The 16883-nt window shown below is 33.7% G+C and overlaps 1 protein-coding gene across 1 annotated transcript in view; it reads left to right on the top strand.

Annotated features, from left to right (window-relative positions):
• The window catches only part of LOC121867276 (sodium channel protein 60E-like), a 98499-nt gene extending 85969 nt beyond the window's left edge, over positions 1-12530 (top strand). The window contains 3 exon segments of the mRNA XM_042367156.1: positions 3492-3631; positions 7275-7446; positions 8781-12530. Of these exon segments, the coding sequence (XP_042223090.1) occupies positions 3492-3631; positions 7275-7446; positions 8781-9029 (561 nt within the window). The 3' untranslated portion in view covers positions 9030-12530.
• The last annotated feature ends 4353 nt before the right edge of the window (positions 12531-16883 follow it).

The following is a 16883-nucleotide window of genomic DNA, read 5'->3' as shown; positions in this document are numbered from 1 at the left end:
TGTAGTTACCTCCTGCCCTCGTCAGTGTTGCTTTAACATAGTATTTCCACTTAATGCAACAGACTTGACTTTTAAAATGTGTTTTAAGTCTGACAGTTCTGACCTATAATGAAATTAAGAATATACAGAATGTTTGCAAATTCTGTAGTTCTTTGCTACATAAAATTACAAAAAATCATGTTGCTACTTAGTGTTAACAGAAAAAATAATGCAATATGGTTTACATCAAAGTCACCTTAAAGTGGGCCCTGCAACCACCTCCCACATCGCTGCATTGTCTTGTTTGAGTAGTATACGTACCTGTCAGATGGTAGACCTTGCATTGCTTAAACACTACAGTACTTAACCACTTTGGAGTTTTGATAAAATCCACAAAATATGTTACTTTTCATTTTCTAAATAATAGGAGTTATGGCCCCAAAACAAAAATCTTACTTATGAGCTGAATAAAATTGTCTACCATTAGCCAAATAAAATATTACAAGTGGTATCCCCATAGTAAAGGGGTTAATGACTCTTACAGTAATTAAATGCACATAAAATGCAGCATATTCTATACCTGTCATACTTTCATAATGTATTTGCATTTGTATTCAGAGAGAAAAAAATTCCATTCTTATTTGCATTTGAATTCTTAGAAAGTTTAAATACCCCGATACTGTATTCTTATTCAAATACTGTACTCATCTCCTGTATTCACTCCATCCCTGAGTAATATGTAGCACTGTAGTGTTCTTTAATGGGTTTTGATAGTTATGATAGATAAAAGTTTTGTCAGTAATCCACATTTTGAGACTGACTGACTGTCTGTATGTATGGGTGTTGGAGTTGCCAAAAAAACAAACTTTGTCTTTGTCTTCTCATCACATCTGAATATTGTTTATTTTTTCCTCATCAATTTGAACAGTATATAGATTTTTTCATCACATCGAACACTGTGTTGACATTTCCTCATTCCAAGCTAGAAATGGTCATAAACTTTGGAATTTTGATGATAAAACTATTTTTGTACGGAGGGTTTACAGTATTTCTAGTTAACATAGTTGATTCCATCATAATTTTCTGTAAAGTTACTCCTGTTATCCCAGTGATCAGTAGTCTTTCCTTTTTTGTATACTACTATAGCTACTTACTAAAAGACTTAAGCAACAAAGTTTCCAGTGAAACTTAGCACTTCTGTCCAAATTCAGTTGAAAGCAAAATCTCTTATCTTTAACAATCCTCTTATCCTATCCTTAGTATACTGTATGTAAATTCCCCCATTAACCCATTATAATCCACAAAATCATTAATGGATTTATCATAATTCATAGACTATTGGAACAGTAGGATATATTACAGAGCCTCTTCAATCAGGTTTGTTATAGTTTTGGTAATAAATGCTAGAATATAACTATTGATAAGCAACACTGCAGGCATAAATCCCTCTGACCCTCCTTACATGTTTAGAATTGATGTTAGTGTAATCTAAATCAGTTTCCGTCCTGTATCTACATAATATCAGTGTATTTTGATGTTGCATAGTGCTTCATAACACCAGTGTCGGTAATATTGGGTAGTGTGTGTTATATTATGTAGTGCCTGATACAGTACTAATGTCATGTTGAGTAGTGCTGGATAATGTGAATATTTTTAATGTTGCTTCATGCTTGCTAATATGCTTGTTATGGTTATTGCATGCGTGTTTGGCAACAGCAGCCAGATATTATTAATATTGTAGTATTATCAGATTAACACACTCACTTTGCACTTACGGACGTGACCAGATGTAGTCGTTAGTTGCATGATCCGCTTGTGTGCTAGACTCAGCAGTCTTGGATTTTTATATAATGCTACATTGCAGTTAAAAAGATATATAACTATAATATCCAAGATAATATATATATTGTAGGCTGCTGTATAGCTTGCTTGTGTGTTGTTTTAGTGCTATTGTTGCTGTGGTTTTTTCTTGTATGGTTGTTGAATGTTGTTGTGATTTATTTGAAAGAGATGACACTATTATTTAATGTTGCAGAAAAAAGATCAAGCACATTCTTTAATTTCATATTTTGGGAATCATGGCAAGAATTCTATAACGCTGCCTTAGACTGAAAAACAACTAAATCACATAAAGTTCTTTCCCAAGGTTTAACTGTACACTTCAAATTTTGCTTTCATTATGTTTGAAGACCCTTTGATCACCCCAAAAATAAAACCAACACTTTACTTTATTCAGTTAATTTCAATACATAATACAATTTTCATTACCCAATTTATTTTGAATACCTCTGATGAACATAGGCCAGTGGCCTTGTAACTTGAGTTTCATGTGAAGAAATACTGTACTTGTCCATGTTTTGATGCTTTATATAAAGAATATACTTCCCTAGGATATTGACTACAGTACTTCTCTCTGGCACAAGCCGAAATGTATATTTGTTTAATACAGTACCAAGTGAAGATGTGCATAGTCCATATAACTTGAAACCATTATTCTTAAAAAATATATATATATTTCGAGTATATCCTGCTAATGTAGTTTGATCTATAATCTGTATAGTCCATAATCTATAATCACTTATGCAATCTTTCCTCAGTATGGTTATTCCTTGGGAAAATAAATTGTTTCTGCTTATCGAGAGACTGGATGTGAGAAAAAGACATCACACTTGGAGTATTTTGCTAACTTTCTTTACTTCAGTTTACTATTTACTTCAGTGTGTCATTACATATACGTGCACTATGATAAGAGTTTAGAAAAAACTACAAGACAGAAAATATAATTCTTCCCACAGTACACATATATTGGATGACACTATGAACGGTACTCCAACAATGAAATTTTTTTCTTTTTCATAATAACACCTACAATATGACGTAGCGCTATAAGCTAATTTAGTGTTTCATACTTTTTTAACAAGTACATTAAAAGATGGTCTTTAACTAAACAAAATAAATTATATTTATTCTGGTATTCAAAACCCCTCTCAAAGCATGACTAATGTTATACTAACACTGTAAAGATAATCAAAGAGAGTTTGTGTTTTGCTGCCACTGCAAAACATTCTTATCCTCCGACCTCAAACAGTCCTGATGTGCGTTATGTATGTTCTCTTCACAAGGTCTCATACAGTTGTGGCAAGTATTCAGACACCCCATCCAGTCTTTATGTGGCTCTGATGATTGTACATGTCATTCCAATCCTTTTGTGACCCCGGTTGACGTTGGTGTTGATATATTTTCTATGAGGTCCTTGCAGATTATCATATGTCTTGTCTGGTCCTTGATAAGCCTTGAAAACTATTTACACATCCCATCCAGTCCTCGATTAGCCCTGAAGACTGTTCACATGTCCGTTCGTCTCCTCGTCTCCTCCTCCATTCTTGTGTGTGGAGCGTCCGCGCCCTCAAGCCCTCTCTCACCTGCACGGCCGCCTGCAGTGTCTGCACTGTGCACCTTCAGGCGAGCCATACCGCCGACTAACGCTCAAAGTTCCCTAGTTCCCCCCTCAGCTCAAGATGCAGATGGAAGAAAAGTTTAAGAAGCAATTCCCTACACGCAAAGAGCTCGAGATTGTTTCTTCTACCCGGCGTTGGAAGAAGATGGACTCGGCAGCTAAGACCATCCAACAAGCTTGGCGAGGTTTCATGAAGTAAGTACTCAAGAATTTTTTGGCATTTGTGTACAGTACTGCAGTGCCATTACATACAACTGTAGCTTTCTTTTTTTTTATGAATGGTAGAGTTTAGGTGTATTATATCAGGCAAAGTATACTGTACTGTATATGAAATATGAAATTGGAACAACTGAAAAACCACAATACCTTGTACAGTACTGTACTGTATGATGGAACCAGAAACAAAGAATGACATCATTTACCTGAGTGATCCAATACTGTACTGTACAACCATGAGAGCCCAAAACTACTTCCTTTGAGGTTTTGATGCTGGTTTTGGCATTTTTAGATTTATTTATTTATTTATTGAACCTTTAGACTACGTTAGTTGAACACATTAATTTCCAATTCTTTGACAGGTAATGTTTCCACCCCAAAGATGAGGCTTAACAGTATTTTCTTTTCAAAATCTCAAAATCTTTACAGTACACCTGAGCTTGCTGATTAAATATTTAGGGTCAGAAATTTTGAATGTATTTTGTAATCAGTTGTTGTAATGACCCTTTAACAAATTTCATCCATTTGCCAGCACTAATCGCTGCAATTTTTCTATGCTGATTTTTTATGTCTTTTGTTTTTGTTTTAATTCTGAACGACTTGATGTAGATAAACACATTATTTTCAAGTTTTTAGACAAAAGGCATTTACACACACATAAAAATTCAAACATTACCATTTATTTTACCTCATTGTGAAACTCTTATATGTATTACAGTACTTTTTTAAGTTCATAACAGGTGAGAGGTATTACATAAAGGGCTCTCTGCACCCATTCCACAAAGCCTTAACCCCATCTTGTATCATCGCAGCAAGGAACCAAGTACAGTACAGTACAGTATAATTGGTGTGCACAATCTTACAGAGTAAAAAGAAGAAAAATGGGAACTTACTGCTCCTCGGATGATGATGATGAAAGTGATATGCGGCTCCAGAACCTCGATTAGTTTCTGCGACTACTGTGATGTAACCCTGGAGTAATAATCACAGCTGTACTTAATCATTATTACTACAGTTATGTAAAGTTGGACAAACATTTGTATTAGGTTGTTGATAATCACTGTGGTTACTGACATTATTCTTACTAATCACTGTAGTTGTTGGTACAAGTAGCAGTTGAAATATGCACCTGTTGTCCAGACCTTGACGGCAGATTACACATATGGCTTCACTGATCATTTGGCATTGCAGCTTATTCATTGAACTCTGTGAGGCATCATCTTAAACAGCCAACACAAGTCATAGAAGTTGACTAGTTGCTGTTTGTTAATAGAGTCGCTCTCCTGCATTGGTAAATTCCATCCCCCCCCCCCCTTTTTTTTTAGTTTTTGTTATACATTAATCATATTTTTTCACACAGCAACTGGTACAATAATGAGTCGTAGTGGTTGGTTAGGAGAGTGAGAGTAGACAGAACGTAGTCACTGTATCAGTTATCCATTACTTCGAAACTGACTGTGAATAAGAAAATGTATTGGCTGAATACAGTGAGTGTCAGAAGAAAGTTACTACTGTACAAACAAAGTCAACTTAGCTGTATTTACCATGATTTTGCTGTACACAGACTTCAGTTTCAGCGACTTTTGCGGGCATATTGCTTTGCTGTAGGTTGTCAAAACAGTTATGGGGGAAAACATGTAGTGTTATCTCTCTCTACCAAAATTCACTATAGTTTAGATCAACTTTACAGCCCATTTAAACACACTAGTTTTCACTTCCTCCCAAAAGCTTTTTGTTGTTAAAAATCCGCCTGACCTCCAGTATAATCCTTGTGTTTCAGCAAGAAGTCAAAACATGTATTTTTCATACAAAGGACCTCCTTTATGTGCTGGTTAATGATCTAGGTTCAAAAATTTTATATTTGAGTAATTAGTGTTAATTAATGACCCCAAAATAATTGTATGCAGGGTACTATACTTTAAGACTTTTTAAAACATCAATTACACTGGGCCCATAAGTTTTAAATCACCTTCATGTACATTTCTCAATGATATCAACTAACTTTACAATTTAAAAATGCTAGTTTTCACGCTCCAGAAAAAAAAACTTTTTTCGTTCAAAACTTGCCTGACCTATTACCTTGCATTCCGGCCAGGGTTGATTTTTTTTATCAGATTAAAGTATTTATTTGAAATTTTGTTCATGTTCAAGATAAACTGAAACAAGTAAAAAAGATGAAATGGACAATGTTAGAAACTGTGTGAGAGGTTCAGAATAAAGTGATACAGAACCATAAAGATAATAAGAGAATGAAAATGAGTGTGATTGATAATTACTAGCTAAGACAACTATAATTTAAAAGGAGACAAAACTGAATATGAACATAGAATACAGGAGAAGTACAGTTACAGTCTGGTTAAGGTGATATCATTAAGTATTTTACAAGCCGTGCTAATTTTAATGTCTAGAGCTAATAAGATACTTTGGTGACAATAAGCGCATGTTGAATACCATAGCCTAATTAATAAGAACCATATAGAGCTGGTAGTGTTTGCCTTACCATTATATTATATAGGCTAAGAGAAAACAACATCCAAATATGGCAAAAAAAATCAGGTATCAAGTGTAAATACTATACTGTACATTCTGATCCTGCTCAATTAATAAGCTTCTACACCTATTCTTCTATAAGATTGAGGGGTATTGTATGATAAATAGACAAAAATATAACATCATACACCACAACATATACTGTATTACGTAATTATTTTTTACCTGGTATGGTACAGTACTGAACCCTGTACTGTATTGTAGTAAAGGCTTGTCTTCCATACATATATAAAATTGTCACAAGATAAAGCACTACAATATATACTTGATAGTAGAGATTGGGCAACTATACTCGTATATTTCTTATTCAAAGCATAGTTTTTTTTATGTTTAGACAAGCAGAGGAAATGTTCCACAACAGATATGAGATTTACTGAAAGAAAGTGACTCAAAAGTATCCTAAACTTTACTGAGTCTTACTTCATTAAGTCTTTTCTGAGTAAAGACTTCAGGCCTGTACTATACTGTGTGTCTATGTTTCTTAGTTTGTATAACACAAATGAAAACTGGAGGAAGTAAGCCAGTGGCTGTATAACATGTATTAAGTGATGTCTTCATATACAGTACTATGTGTATACTGTATATATACAATATATATGTATATGTTTTGATGAATATTACTAGACAAATTATGTGCAATATGTCATTATTGCATGAGTATGTATTCATGTTACATCACGAAATATAATATTGCCAAACTTCACATAATGTTAGTGTCATAACTAAGTGTCAGTAGGTTACAAACATTTACCCTGTAAGTAGTAAGTAAATATTGGTGTTAGTGTTTTATGTACTGTAATTTACTATTTACGTTTAACTGTCGGTACATGAAGCTGGTTAACCATTTCTTGTGATGCTGGGAATAAGAATTTTTAAACCCTAAAATAATTGTATCTCAGCTCACTCTTATTCAAATATTAAAGGAATAATTCCTAAAATACTGTACAAAGGTGAGACAAGGAATGATACATAGTAGTCTGGACACTGTAGTCACCTGTTAATAGGAAGAATACTGTACACTTGCTAACTCATGGTGCCATCAACAGTGTAGTTAACAATTATGTATTTGCAGGTATCGGCGAGAGTTGGAAAAGAAGAATTTACTCCTGGAAGAGGCACAGACTCAAACCTCCTCTCCAGGGGGGTCATCAATACGATCTGGTTTCAAGAAAGTATCAAACTTGCTGCAGGTAGTTCCCATGCCTATGAGTGTGCCTCGCCGAAGGTCCGTCACTGTCCTCCAGGTGGGTGGTCACTGGAGCCATTAGCCTGGATTTATTTTTGGTTGTAGAAGTTGTGGTCTTCTCATGCAGTAGTGTGTTGTAACTGTATCTACTTCTTTAAGTATATAGTTAAATAAACCTTGCACAACCTCTCATAGGGAACCTTCTTAAATATTTTTCACTAGATATTTCTACAGTGTGTTTACTCACACTGGCATGATTCACGTGTGTTCTTCTGAGTATCCTCTTTATACTCTGTGTTACATATCAGTTACCTGTGAACAAACATTAATAGTACACATGATGGAAATCTTCATTGTATCATACTAGTGCTCCTCCCAATTCCCTGCTTACAGTATGTACTGTATCCTCATTCAAAAATGCTTTTTCCATCCCACACTTGAGCATCACCAACCTTGTGACAGTTAATACAGTACTTCTGTAACTCCTCCACTTGCCTCATCTTCAACTTCAGTATATCTATCTCCTTTTACATTAGTGCTCAAACATAAATTACAATGTACCGTTACAAATGGAGTTAACACATACTGTTTTCATCGTAATTATTAGAAAAACATGGCTTTCATTTCTGTATATTTTCCTGAATTTTTCTACTCGAGTATTCTTGCTTTATAAAAGCTTTTGTGCCTTCACATGAAGTATTGTTCTGTGTCTGTGACACAAGCCTTACATGCAGCCTCCCTCCCCTGCATTTCTGATGTTTGATATCCCCCCTTTCCTTGTTGTATCACTATCTGCAGGATCAGTGTGGTACAGTATAGAAACCATCCATCAATGCTTCTTTGTTCACAGGTACTTCCCTTACTTCCTCAACACACCATAAAAATGTCATTCAATACAAATGACCTTCTTCCCCTGCACACATCTTCTTTTCCTTACATTTACAAATGTTTTACTAAAACTTAATCATTGTTTTTTCTCTATTCAACTTAGAATATAATACTGGGAGGTGCACCTGACAGCAGAGCCAAGTGTTAACTAAGCCATCACAGTGCCCCATATTCAGGGACATCCTGCTTTGCACTGTGTAGAAGAGGTGTTAGCGTAAGCAGCTTAATAGTTGCCTGCATGACCTACTTTCTACTTCTGAATGCTTTCACTTTATGTATAGAAAAGACTTATGCAGGGAAATACTTTACTGAGAGAAAACTTTTTTTCCATTTACATGCATACTTAATATACTGTATTCTAAAATGCTTATAAGCATACAAGTTCATTTCTTGTTTTTTTTTTACTTTTTTATTTCTAGATTGACACTAGATGTAGGTCAAGATCATTGAACATACTTATACAGTAGTACCTGTAGAATATTGGTGCTACAACTATCTTTTCAGGTGGATGGAGGAGGATCAAGCTCACGTCGTGCTTCCCGCTCCTCTGTGAATGAGGTGTCTACGTCTCCCCGTGGGTCTTTCTTCTTCTTCCCCATCTCACGCCGTGCTTCTCGAGCTTCGGCAACTTCTGCCACCTCAGGAGCATCCAATCCATCATTAGTGTCTGTACAGATCCATCGCGTCGCTGACCACGACTCGCCTCACGCTTCTCAAGGCTCCACAGAAGCCCTCAACACTGAGGCCAGCTGACGTAAGCCTTCTCTGGGCCCACCTTGATGCCCTCCCCCAATGTAACCGGTGCCCCTAGCTGAACGCCAACACCTTCTCAATGACTGTGTTGCGTTAAAGATAGCTGATAGTCTTCTAGTTGAAAGCTGATGGCTAACAGTTACATAGGTCCTTGCTTACACTTTTGTGACCGAGCCTGACCCATGTGTTGCCCGGTCACTCTTGCCTGACTGGCGTTAACCCAGTTTATTCCTGTAAGCCCAACTGTGAGGCTTCATGCGCTACGAGTACCCAAAGGAGAAGAGAAGGAGCGCTTTGGCTGCTCTGACTGTTACAACTTAGTATTTCCATACGTTCCTGAAATCTTTGTCATGTTGACCATTGGCACGTGTTTCAATTAGATATAAAATTTTAGACCAAGTTTATTGCTTTATGGCAAAGATGAAGTCATTTTTTATTATAAATAGTTTCCATTGACATGTGCCATTGTTGTTGTATATAAGAAGTATTTTCACCGGTGGAATATTTCATTTCTAATTCCAGATATCAACATATATGCAATTTGCTTTTCTCCTGCAATTGCCATAGGCTCACTATAACCTGCAAATGCAAAAATTGGTTTTCTTATAGAAAACCTTAAAAATGTTATAAGTCAAAGATGGTCTTGAAAAAGAGGACATTATAAGTACAGTAATAAACATACTACATAGTTCTTTAATAACAAAGTAACAGGAGTTTTATATTGTCTCACCCAAAATAATGCAAATATGTCTACATCTCTTTTTCAAGGTCTCGGTCATATACTCAATATTTTTTATGGCATTATAGCCTATCGTTATCCCTGCACATGAGCATGGAACCATCGCGAAACGATATGCAAGTAGAGTTATTTGCCAGTTTGTTAGCTTTGCTGTAGGGTGCCAAAGATTTTGTTCATGCCTTAGTCTACAAAAGCTCTTTACAAAGTCAAGTTTCATGGGGATCAGCCCTCACTGTGAAAATGAACTTTCAACACCCACCTCAGTAGAATGTCTGGTGCAGGGTAGTTCAAAATAGTTTCTCCTTAAACCCATTATCTTGGAGCCATGAGACTTGACATATACGCTCCTCTCTTTAGCCTATATTTAGGTTCATGTTATAGATAAAACGTGCCAAAATATCTGCACCAGCTTTTTAAGGATCACCTCAAAAATATAAATTAATTCTAATGTAATTAACGTACTTGTATAATATTGTACATAATTATAGTTTTACTTATCAAAGCATAATTCGTTAACTCTTGGCAAAATGTAATCATATTTGTATTGTACAGTGTTAGGTGACTGCCGAGTTATCAGGTCAATGTATCTTTGATGTTCTTGTTATTATTAAATTTTGAAAAGATGCTGTATACCATTCTCTGATACTATTGTTTGCCCATGTGAGGTCACTGATCGCATCTTTCATACAAAACAAAGTAAATACTAACTTTTTGCATGATACTGCCTTCTTGTACCAATATTCCTAATAATGAAAATTAAAAAACTGCACGAAATAAATTTTTTATCATAAGGGAATTAAGTACTTACTAGAATTCCATTTAATTTCCCTTTTTTTTTCATGACAAAGAAGTAATGTGACAGGTATACGTAATTGTCCCTCAGTACTTCTTACTCCGTACTTCAATTACAATGGACCAAGTTACTGTTATAATACTCAGAAACAATAGAATTATTTGCTTTTACATGTTAATACACTTACATTTTATGTTATTAATTAACATGAACAATATTAACTTGAGCAAAGCATTATATATCATTATTAACATGAACAAAGCATTATACATCACAATATTAACATGAACAAAGCATTATACATCACAATATTAGCATGAACAAAGCATTACAGGTATACATTACAATATTAACATGAACAAAGCATGATACATCACAATATTAGCATGAACAAAGCATTACAGGTATACATTACAATATTAACATGAACAAAGCATTATACATCACAATATTAACATGAACAAAGCATTATACATTACAATATTAACATGAACAAAGCATGATAAAATATTAGTTTTTGGTCATCCGGGGAATCTTAGGAATTTAACTACGCGTATTGGAATCAGTAGTTTAGACAATTCTAACACAATTTTCTTCTATGACGTTTCCCTCGCAAATGACCTGACCTAACCTCCTAAATGGGGGGGGGGGGGCTCGGCCCCCCCACCCCGGCATACTGTAGTCATTTGCGAGGGGAAACTTCATAAAAGAAAATTGTGTTAGAATTGTCTAAACTACCGATTCCAATAGTTAAATTCCTAAGATTCCTCGGATGACCAAAATTTAAATAATACACAATGCATTATACATCACAATATTAGCAAAGCATTATACATCATAATATGAACAAAGCATTATACATCACAATATCCAGCATTATTTGGGATCTGGTTAACCAGGTCTTGCTTAATTGGTGTACTGGTGTCACCAACTATTCCTAGACCATAACATAACTAAGCCAAGATGCACCGCGTGTGAAGTTCTCACTGATTATATGATTTCACTGATATTTTGTGTGCATTGCAACACCCAGCATGACCATGTTCATCCTTTCACAATTAATACATCTTTGCCTTCAAAGTATATAAAATTTGACAGTGAATATTTTTAATGTCTGTATTTTATATACGCAAAAAGTACCTATCCATATTTTAGAGTAGGCCTTCTTTGCCTTGGTCAGATAGATATAATATTGCTAAAATTTGTTGTCCTTGTTACTGTTCATAACTCTTTATAACTAATAAGGGATTTCCTGTAATTTGTTTTCTTGAGTTTTTAAGGCAGTTGAATATTTTTATTATTGTGAATGAATTTACTATATAAAATGTTAAGCTGTGAAGCTCATACCATAACTCATAAAGTAGAATATGTTAGAGTAGTACATTGTAATCATAATTTTCATGGTGCCCATATTTTAAGGACAATTAAGGGAAAGATTAAAAGAAAATGCAACTACCATATTTAAACTGTAGTAGACTTGCTACTAGCAGGCTAGACTAATAAAGACTGTGTGTACCTTTAAAGTAAGGTAATTTATCACTGTTATATAGTGATCAATACTTTACTTTATAGCTACGAGTCTACGACAGTGACCAAAAACGGTCTCTACAGTGGATTAAAAATTTTTACTGGGAATATTATGATTGTGATACAAGACTTAGATAGCAAACCACCTTGACTGTAGGGGAGCAGGCAAGGTGGTGCCGGTGGCTGGTTACTGTCTTGTATCAAAACAGTGCCCTGCCTCACATAGTGCGAGTAGGAGTAGTGCAGGACTCGCCATTGTAAATATTATCCACCACCAGTCTCAGGTCATCACCATTGTCATGTCATCACCTCACATCAGCAAGAGCTAGAACCTTCAGGAATTTCTCTCAGAAGAAACATGAAAATGTGAATCTGAAAACTTTGTTGCATAAGCATTTGTTTTAGTACATAATCCATCATTAAATCCATAAGTTCCTTTTCATATTTACTACTTTTCCTTTTCCTGCCTACAGTATTATAAAGTTTTAATGGATATTTTGTACATAATTCACTATTGGCAAGCCTGAAATGTTACAATTAGTAGTTACAAGTGTTAAACATTTTTTTTAAGATTTACATTAGTATATATATATATATATATATATATATATATATATATATATATATATATATATATATATATATATATATATATATATATATATATATATATATATATATATATATATATATATATATATATATATATATATATATATATATATATATATATATATATATATATATATATATATATATATATATATATATATATATATATATATATATATATACATATATATATATATATATATATATATATATATATATATATATATATATATATATATATATATATATATATATATATATATATATATATATGGCAGAACAGGAGATGAATTAGTGATTGAGCATATTTACAAAGTCAATATCAAAATCATGATCAAGTAGCATTGGAATCAAATTTATCTGATTAACTAGTTGTGATGATCATGTCGACATTGGCAGAATAATTGACATTCAGAAGAATATGTTGACTTGGTGTTACTGTTTCACAAATATGGTATTCTGTGAGGGACTCATTTTGAATTCCTCGCTTTAGTAATGTTCATAGGAAGTGTAAGTTTTCTTTATAAGGGATGAACATGATATGCTGAATAAATATGGTACTCTTAAGAATTTACAAGGGTATTACTAAATAGGGGGAAAAATATGGGGCAGTCATATTTGTTTAAATTCTTCCTCTGTCACTGTAGTGTATCACGGTGCTCTGTAATTTCTGTAATCTGATATACTTTTTATTATCCAAAATTGGGGCTAGAATTCATATCTGCATTACAGTAGTTTCTTAATCCATACAGTGTATAGGGAGTTGCTGGTTTTTGACTAACAGTAATGCTACAAATGGATCCTGGCCCAATATTCAAATTTTTCCAATTTCATATAGAAAAAGTATGGTTCATATAGTATGTAAGGTACCTACCACGGACCACATTTTGTACAACCTCTTGGCAATAACGCCTAATGTCTGTTACTGTGCACCTTTTAGATACCACACCTAACAATCAAATGGTAGTTACAGTAGAACAAAATACCAGTGGTAATGTCCTCTTAGAATATCCTGACCAGTTTCTTGTTATCTAATAATTTCCTCTCATAATGGTTTCCATATTTTGGTCACTCTATGTTACTTGTGCAGTAAATTGAGATATTAATATTACAGAACAAGATTTTCCAGCTCTTAGAAAATGGGACACACATACACCCGTGCTCCAGAAAGATGTAAAAACCTTACCTCTGCATGTGATAGATAGCTACATATCGCCTAGTATATCTGTAGAAAGGCTGAAACAGTGTTGATGTAAACTGATTGTTGATCAGCAGTGACACAGTGTAAGAGACAGTGTTGTTAAGTGGAAATATGAAGGAGACAGAACATGTAGAAGATAAAACACATAAAACTAACTTGTTTGCTAGAAAAAAGAATAACGAAAAGTTACACAGGGCTGTTCTTGCCTGGAGTGACCCTTTGCTTTTTAGCACAATCATATTTCTGTGATAACCCGTAGGAACCACTTGAGAGTGGCTTCTTCTGTCCCTCCCCTCCCTCTCTCACCCTGCTAGAGTTGTGGTGAGGCTCCCAATTGTTGTTCTTCTTCCAAAGTATTTCTTTCCCCATCGTCGTTCCTCTGTGTTAGAACTGTCAACTCAGTCTCCCTCTGACCAATCATCAGTCTCCCCCCTAATTATCCTCACAGCCTTCACTTCTGTTTTACTATGTCTCATCACCACATATTTACTCCATTATCACCTACCATAACCTAATCTATCTAACCTATCACTTGAAATTAATTTTCTTACTGTATATTCCTTTTGCCTTGCCTTTTATTACATTAATTTTAAAATATTACACCAATACCTTTAAGCATGAGTAGGTAGATCTCTCTACATTAACACAACTCTGCCTGACACCCCTTCATTATCATAATATTTTAACAAATCATATTTTTTATTGAACCATCAGCCTGGTCTTGTTTGATATTTGTTCTCATGTTAATAACCCAATAATATATCCTGATCCTAACCCCTCATAATTCAATTACCATTTTGCCTTACACATGTCTCATTATATATATATATATATATATATATATATATATATATATATATATATATATATATATATATATATATATATATATATATATATATATATATATATATATATATATATATATATATATATATATAAATATAAATATAACTATAAATATATATATATATATATATATATATATATATAACTAACTATATATATATATAACAACACCTGTATATATATATATATATATATATATATATAAATATAAATATATAATATATATATATATATATATATATATATATATATATATATATATATATATATATATATATATATATATATATATATATATATATATATATATATATATATATATATATATATTTATTTCATTAGCACCTCAACCCGCCAGGATTCGAACCCACGGCCCACTAGCCCAAGACTGTGACCGGGGAACGCTAACCGCTGGACCACCAGGATACTAAAAGCAGTCCTAGACTTTGTTATATTTCACACAAAGCCTGTTCAACGAGCTTATGGCGCCGTGAACCTCTAATGGGGACTACCCGTATCACGTGTTTCGAAGCCGGATTTGGTAAAACGTTACTCTGACCACCTACGTGATACGGGTAGTCCCCATTAGAGGTTCACGGCGCCATAAGCTCGTTGAACAGGCTTTGTGTGAAATATAACAAAGTCTAGGACTGCTTTTAGTATCCTGGTGGTCCAGCGGTTAGCGTTCCCCGGTCACAGTCATGGGCTAGTGGGCCGCGGGTTCGAATCCTGATGGGTTGAGGTGTTGTATATATATATATATATATATATATATATATATATATATATATATATATATATATATATATATATATATATATATATATATATATATATATATATATATATATATATATATACATTGCAGTTTTCTTCCTCCACATGCCTAAGGTTGCTGTTCACCTCACCAAGCCTCCTCCCTGCCTTTTGACTGGTGACACTGACAACGTCACTTCTGTAACCTTCCATATAGTGCTCTCATATGTTTAGGTAGCAAATTACAACTGTTTGTAAAAGTAATATTGTTATAATGAAAAGAATCACAATAAAAGTTATGATGTGTTCATTATATGACATCTCCTAGTCTAATCAAATGTAGACATTTAAACATTAGAAACACAAAAAAGTGTATTTAAGAGATACAAGTAATAAGAAACATTGATAAATGAGATGAAAGGTGAGTTAGGGCAGCTGGAGAAAGCAGAAATTAAACGAGTACTGTATATTAAAAATAATGGAAGAGTTAGATGTGGTTGCAAGAGAAAATAATACTGTATAATGGAAACATAATAATGCTTTGGAAGAACAGTAGTAAGGGAATAAATGGGGCAGTAGAATCTTTTTAGTCTAGAAAAATATTTGAAATAAAATAGGGATATGCATGATGTAGAGGCAGTGGCAAGGAATAGAAGCATAGAGAAACTCCTTGAACAGCAACGACTATGGACATACACAGATGGGATTAAGTAAGTACTGTAATATATTCTTAGGACCTTTGAAATAATTGAACATATTAGATTATTTAAAAAGTCAATTACACTGTGCCCATAAGTTTTAAATCACTTATATTCCCTTTCTTAAAAATATACACTATCTTTAATATATATATATATATATATATATATATATATATATATATATATATATATATATATATATATATATATATAATTTTTTTTTTTTAAGGGGATTAGCCCACCTGAGCACAGGTCACTGACCCACATCGGGGCCTGGGGGGGCAAAATTTTAATAATAATAATAGTAATTCATAGTAAATAAAATTTATAATAAAAAGTAAAATAAAATAATAATAATAATAACTAGTAATGATAATAAAGAAAAAATAATAATAATCAATAGTGAGAAACGCTATATGTACAGTATGTTGTCTTGTCAATAGTAAGAGAAACAATTGAGACCCTGCAATTGTTGGTAAATGAGGCAGAAAGACAGATCAGCAACCTGGGACTTGGTCACAATATTTGTGATGCCATATGGCAGCAGGGTCTACCATTAGACAACGCATTATGCTTCCAATATCTTCCCAGTTGGTAGTACCTCCCTGTTTGATAGCTGCTTACTACCTACTACCTGTAGTTTACCCCCAAAAATTCGTTTGACGTCAAAAATATG

Source organism: Homarus americanus, unplaced genomic scaffold, assembly GCF_018991925.1.
Source record: "Homarus americanus isolate GMGI-L3 unplaced genomic scaffold, GMGI_Hamer_2.0 scaffold6317, whole genome shotgun sequence".
NCBI classification, from domain to species: domain Eukaryota; kingdom Metazoa; phylum Arthropoda; class Malacostraca; order Decapoda; family Nephropidae; genus Homarus; species Homarus americanus.
Note: the sequence above shows the minus strand (reverse complement) of the source record. Positions and strands in the feature narration are given on the sequence as shown.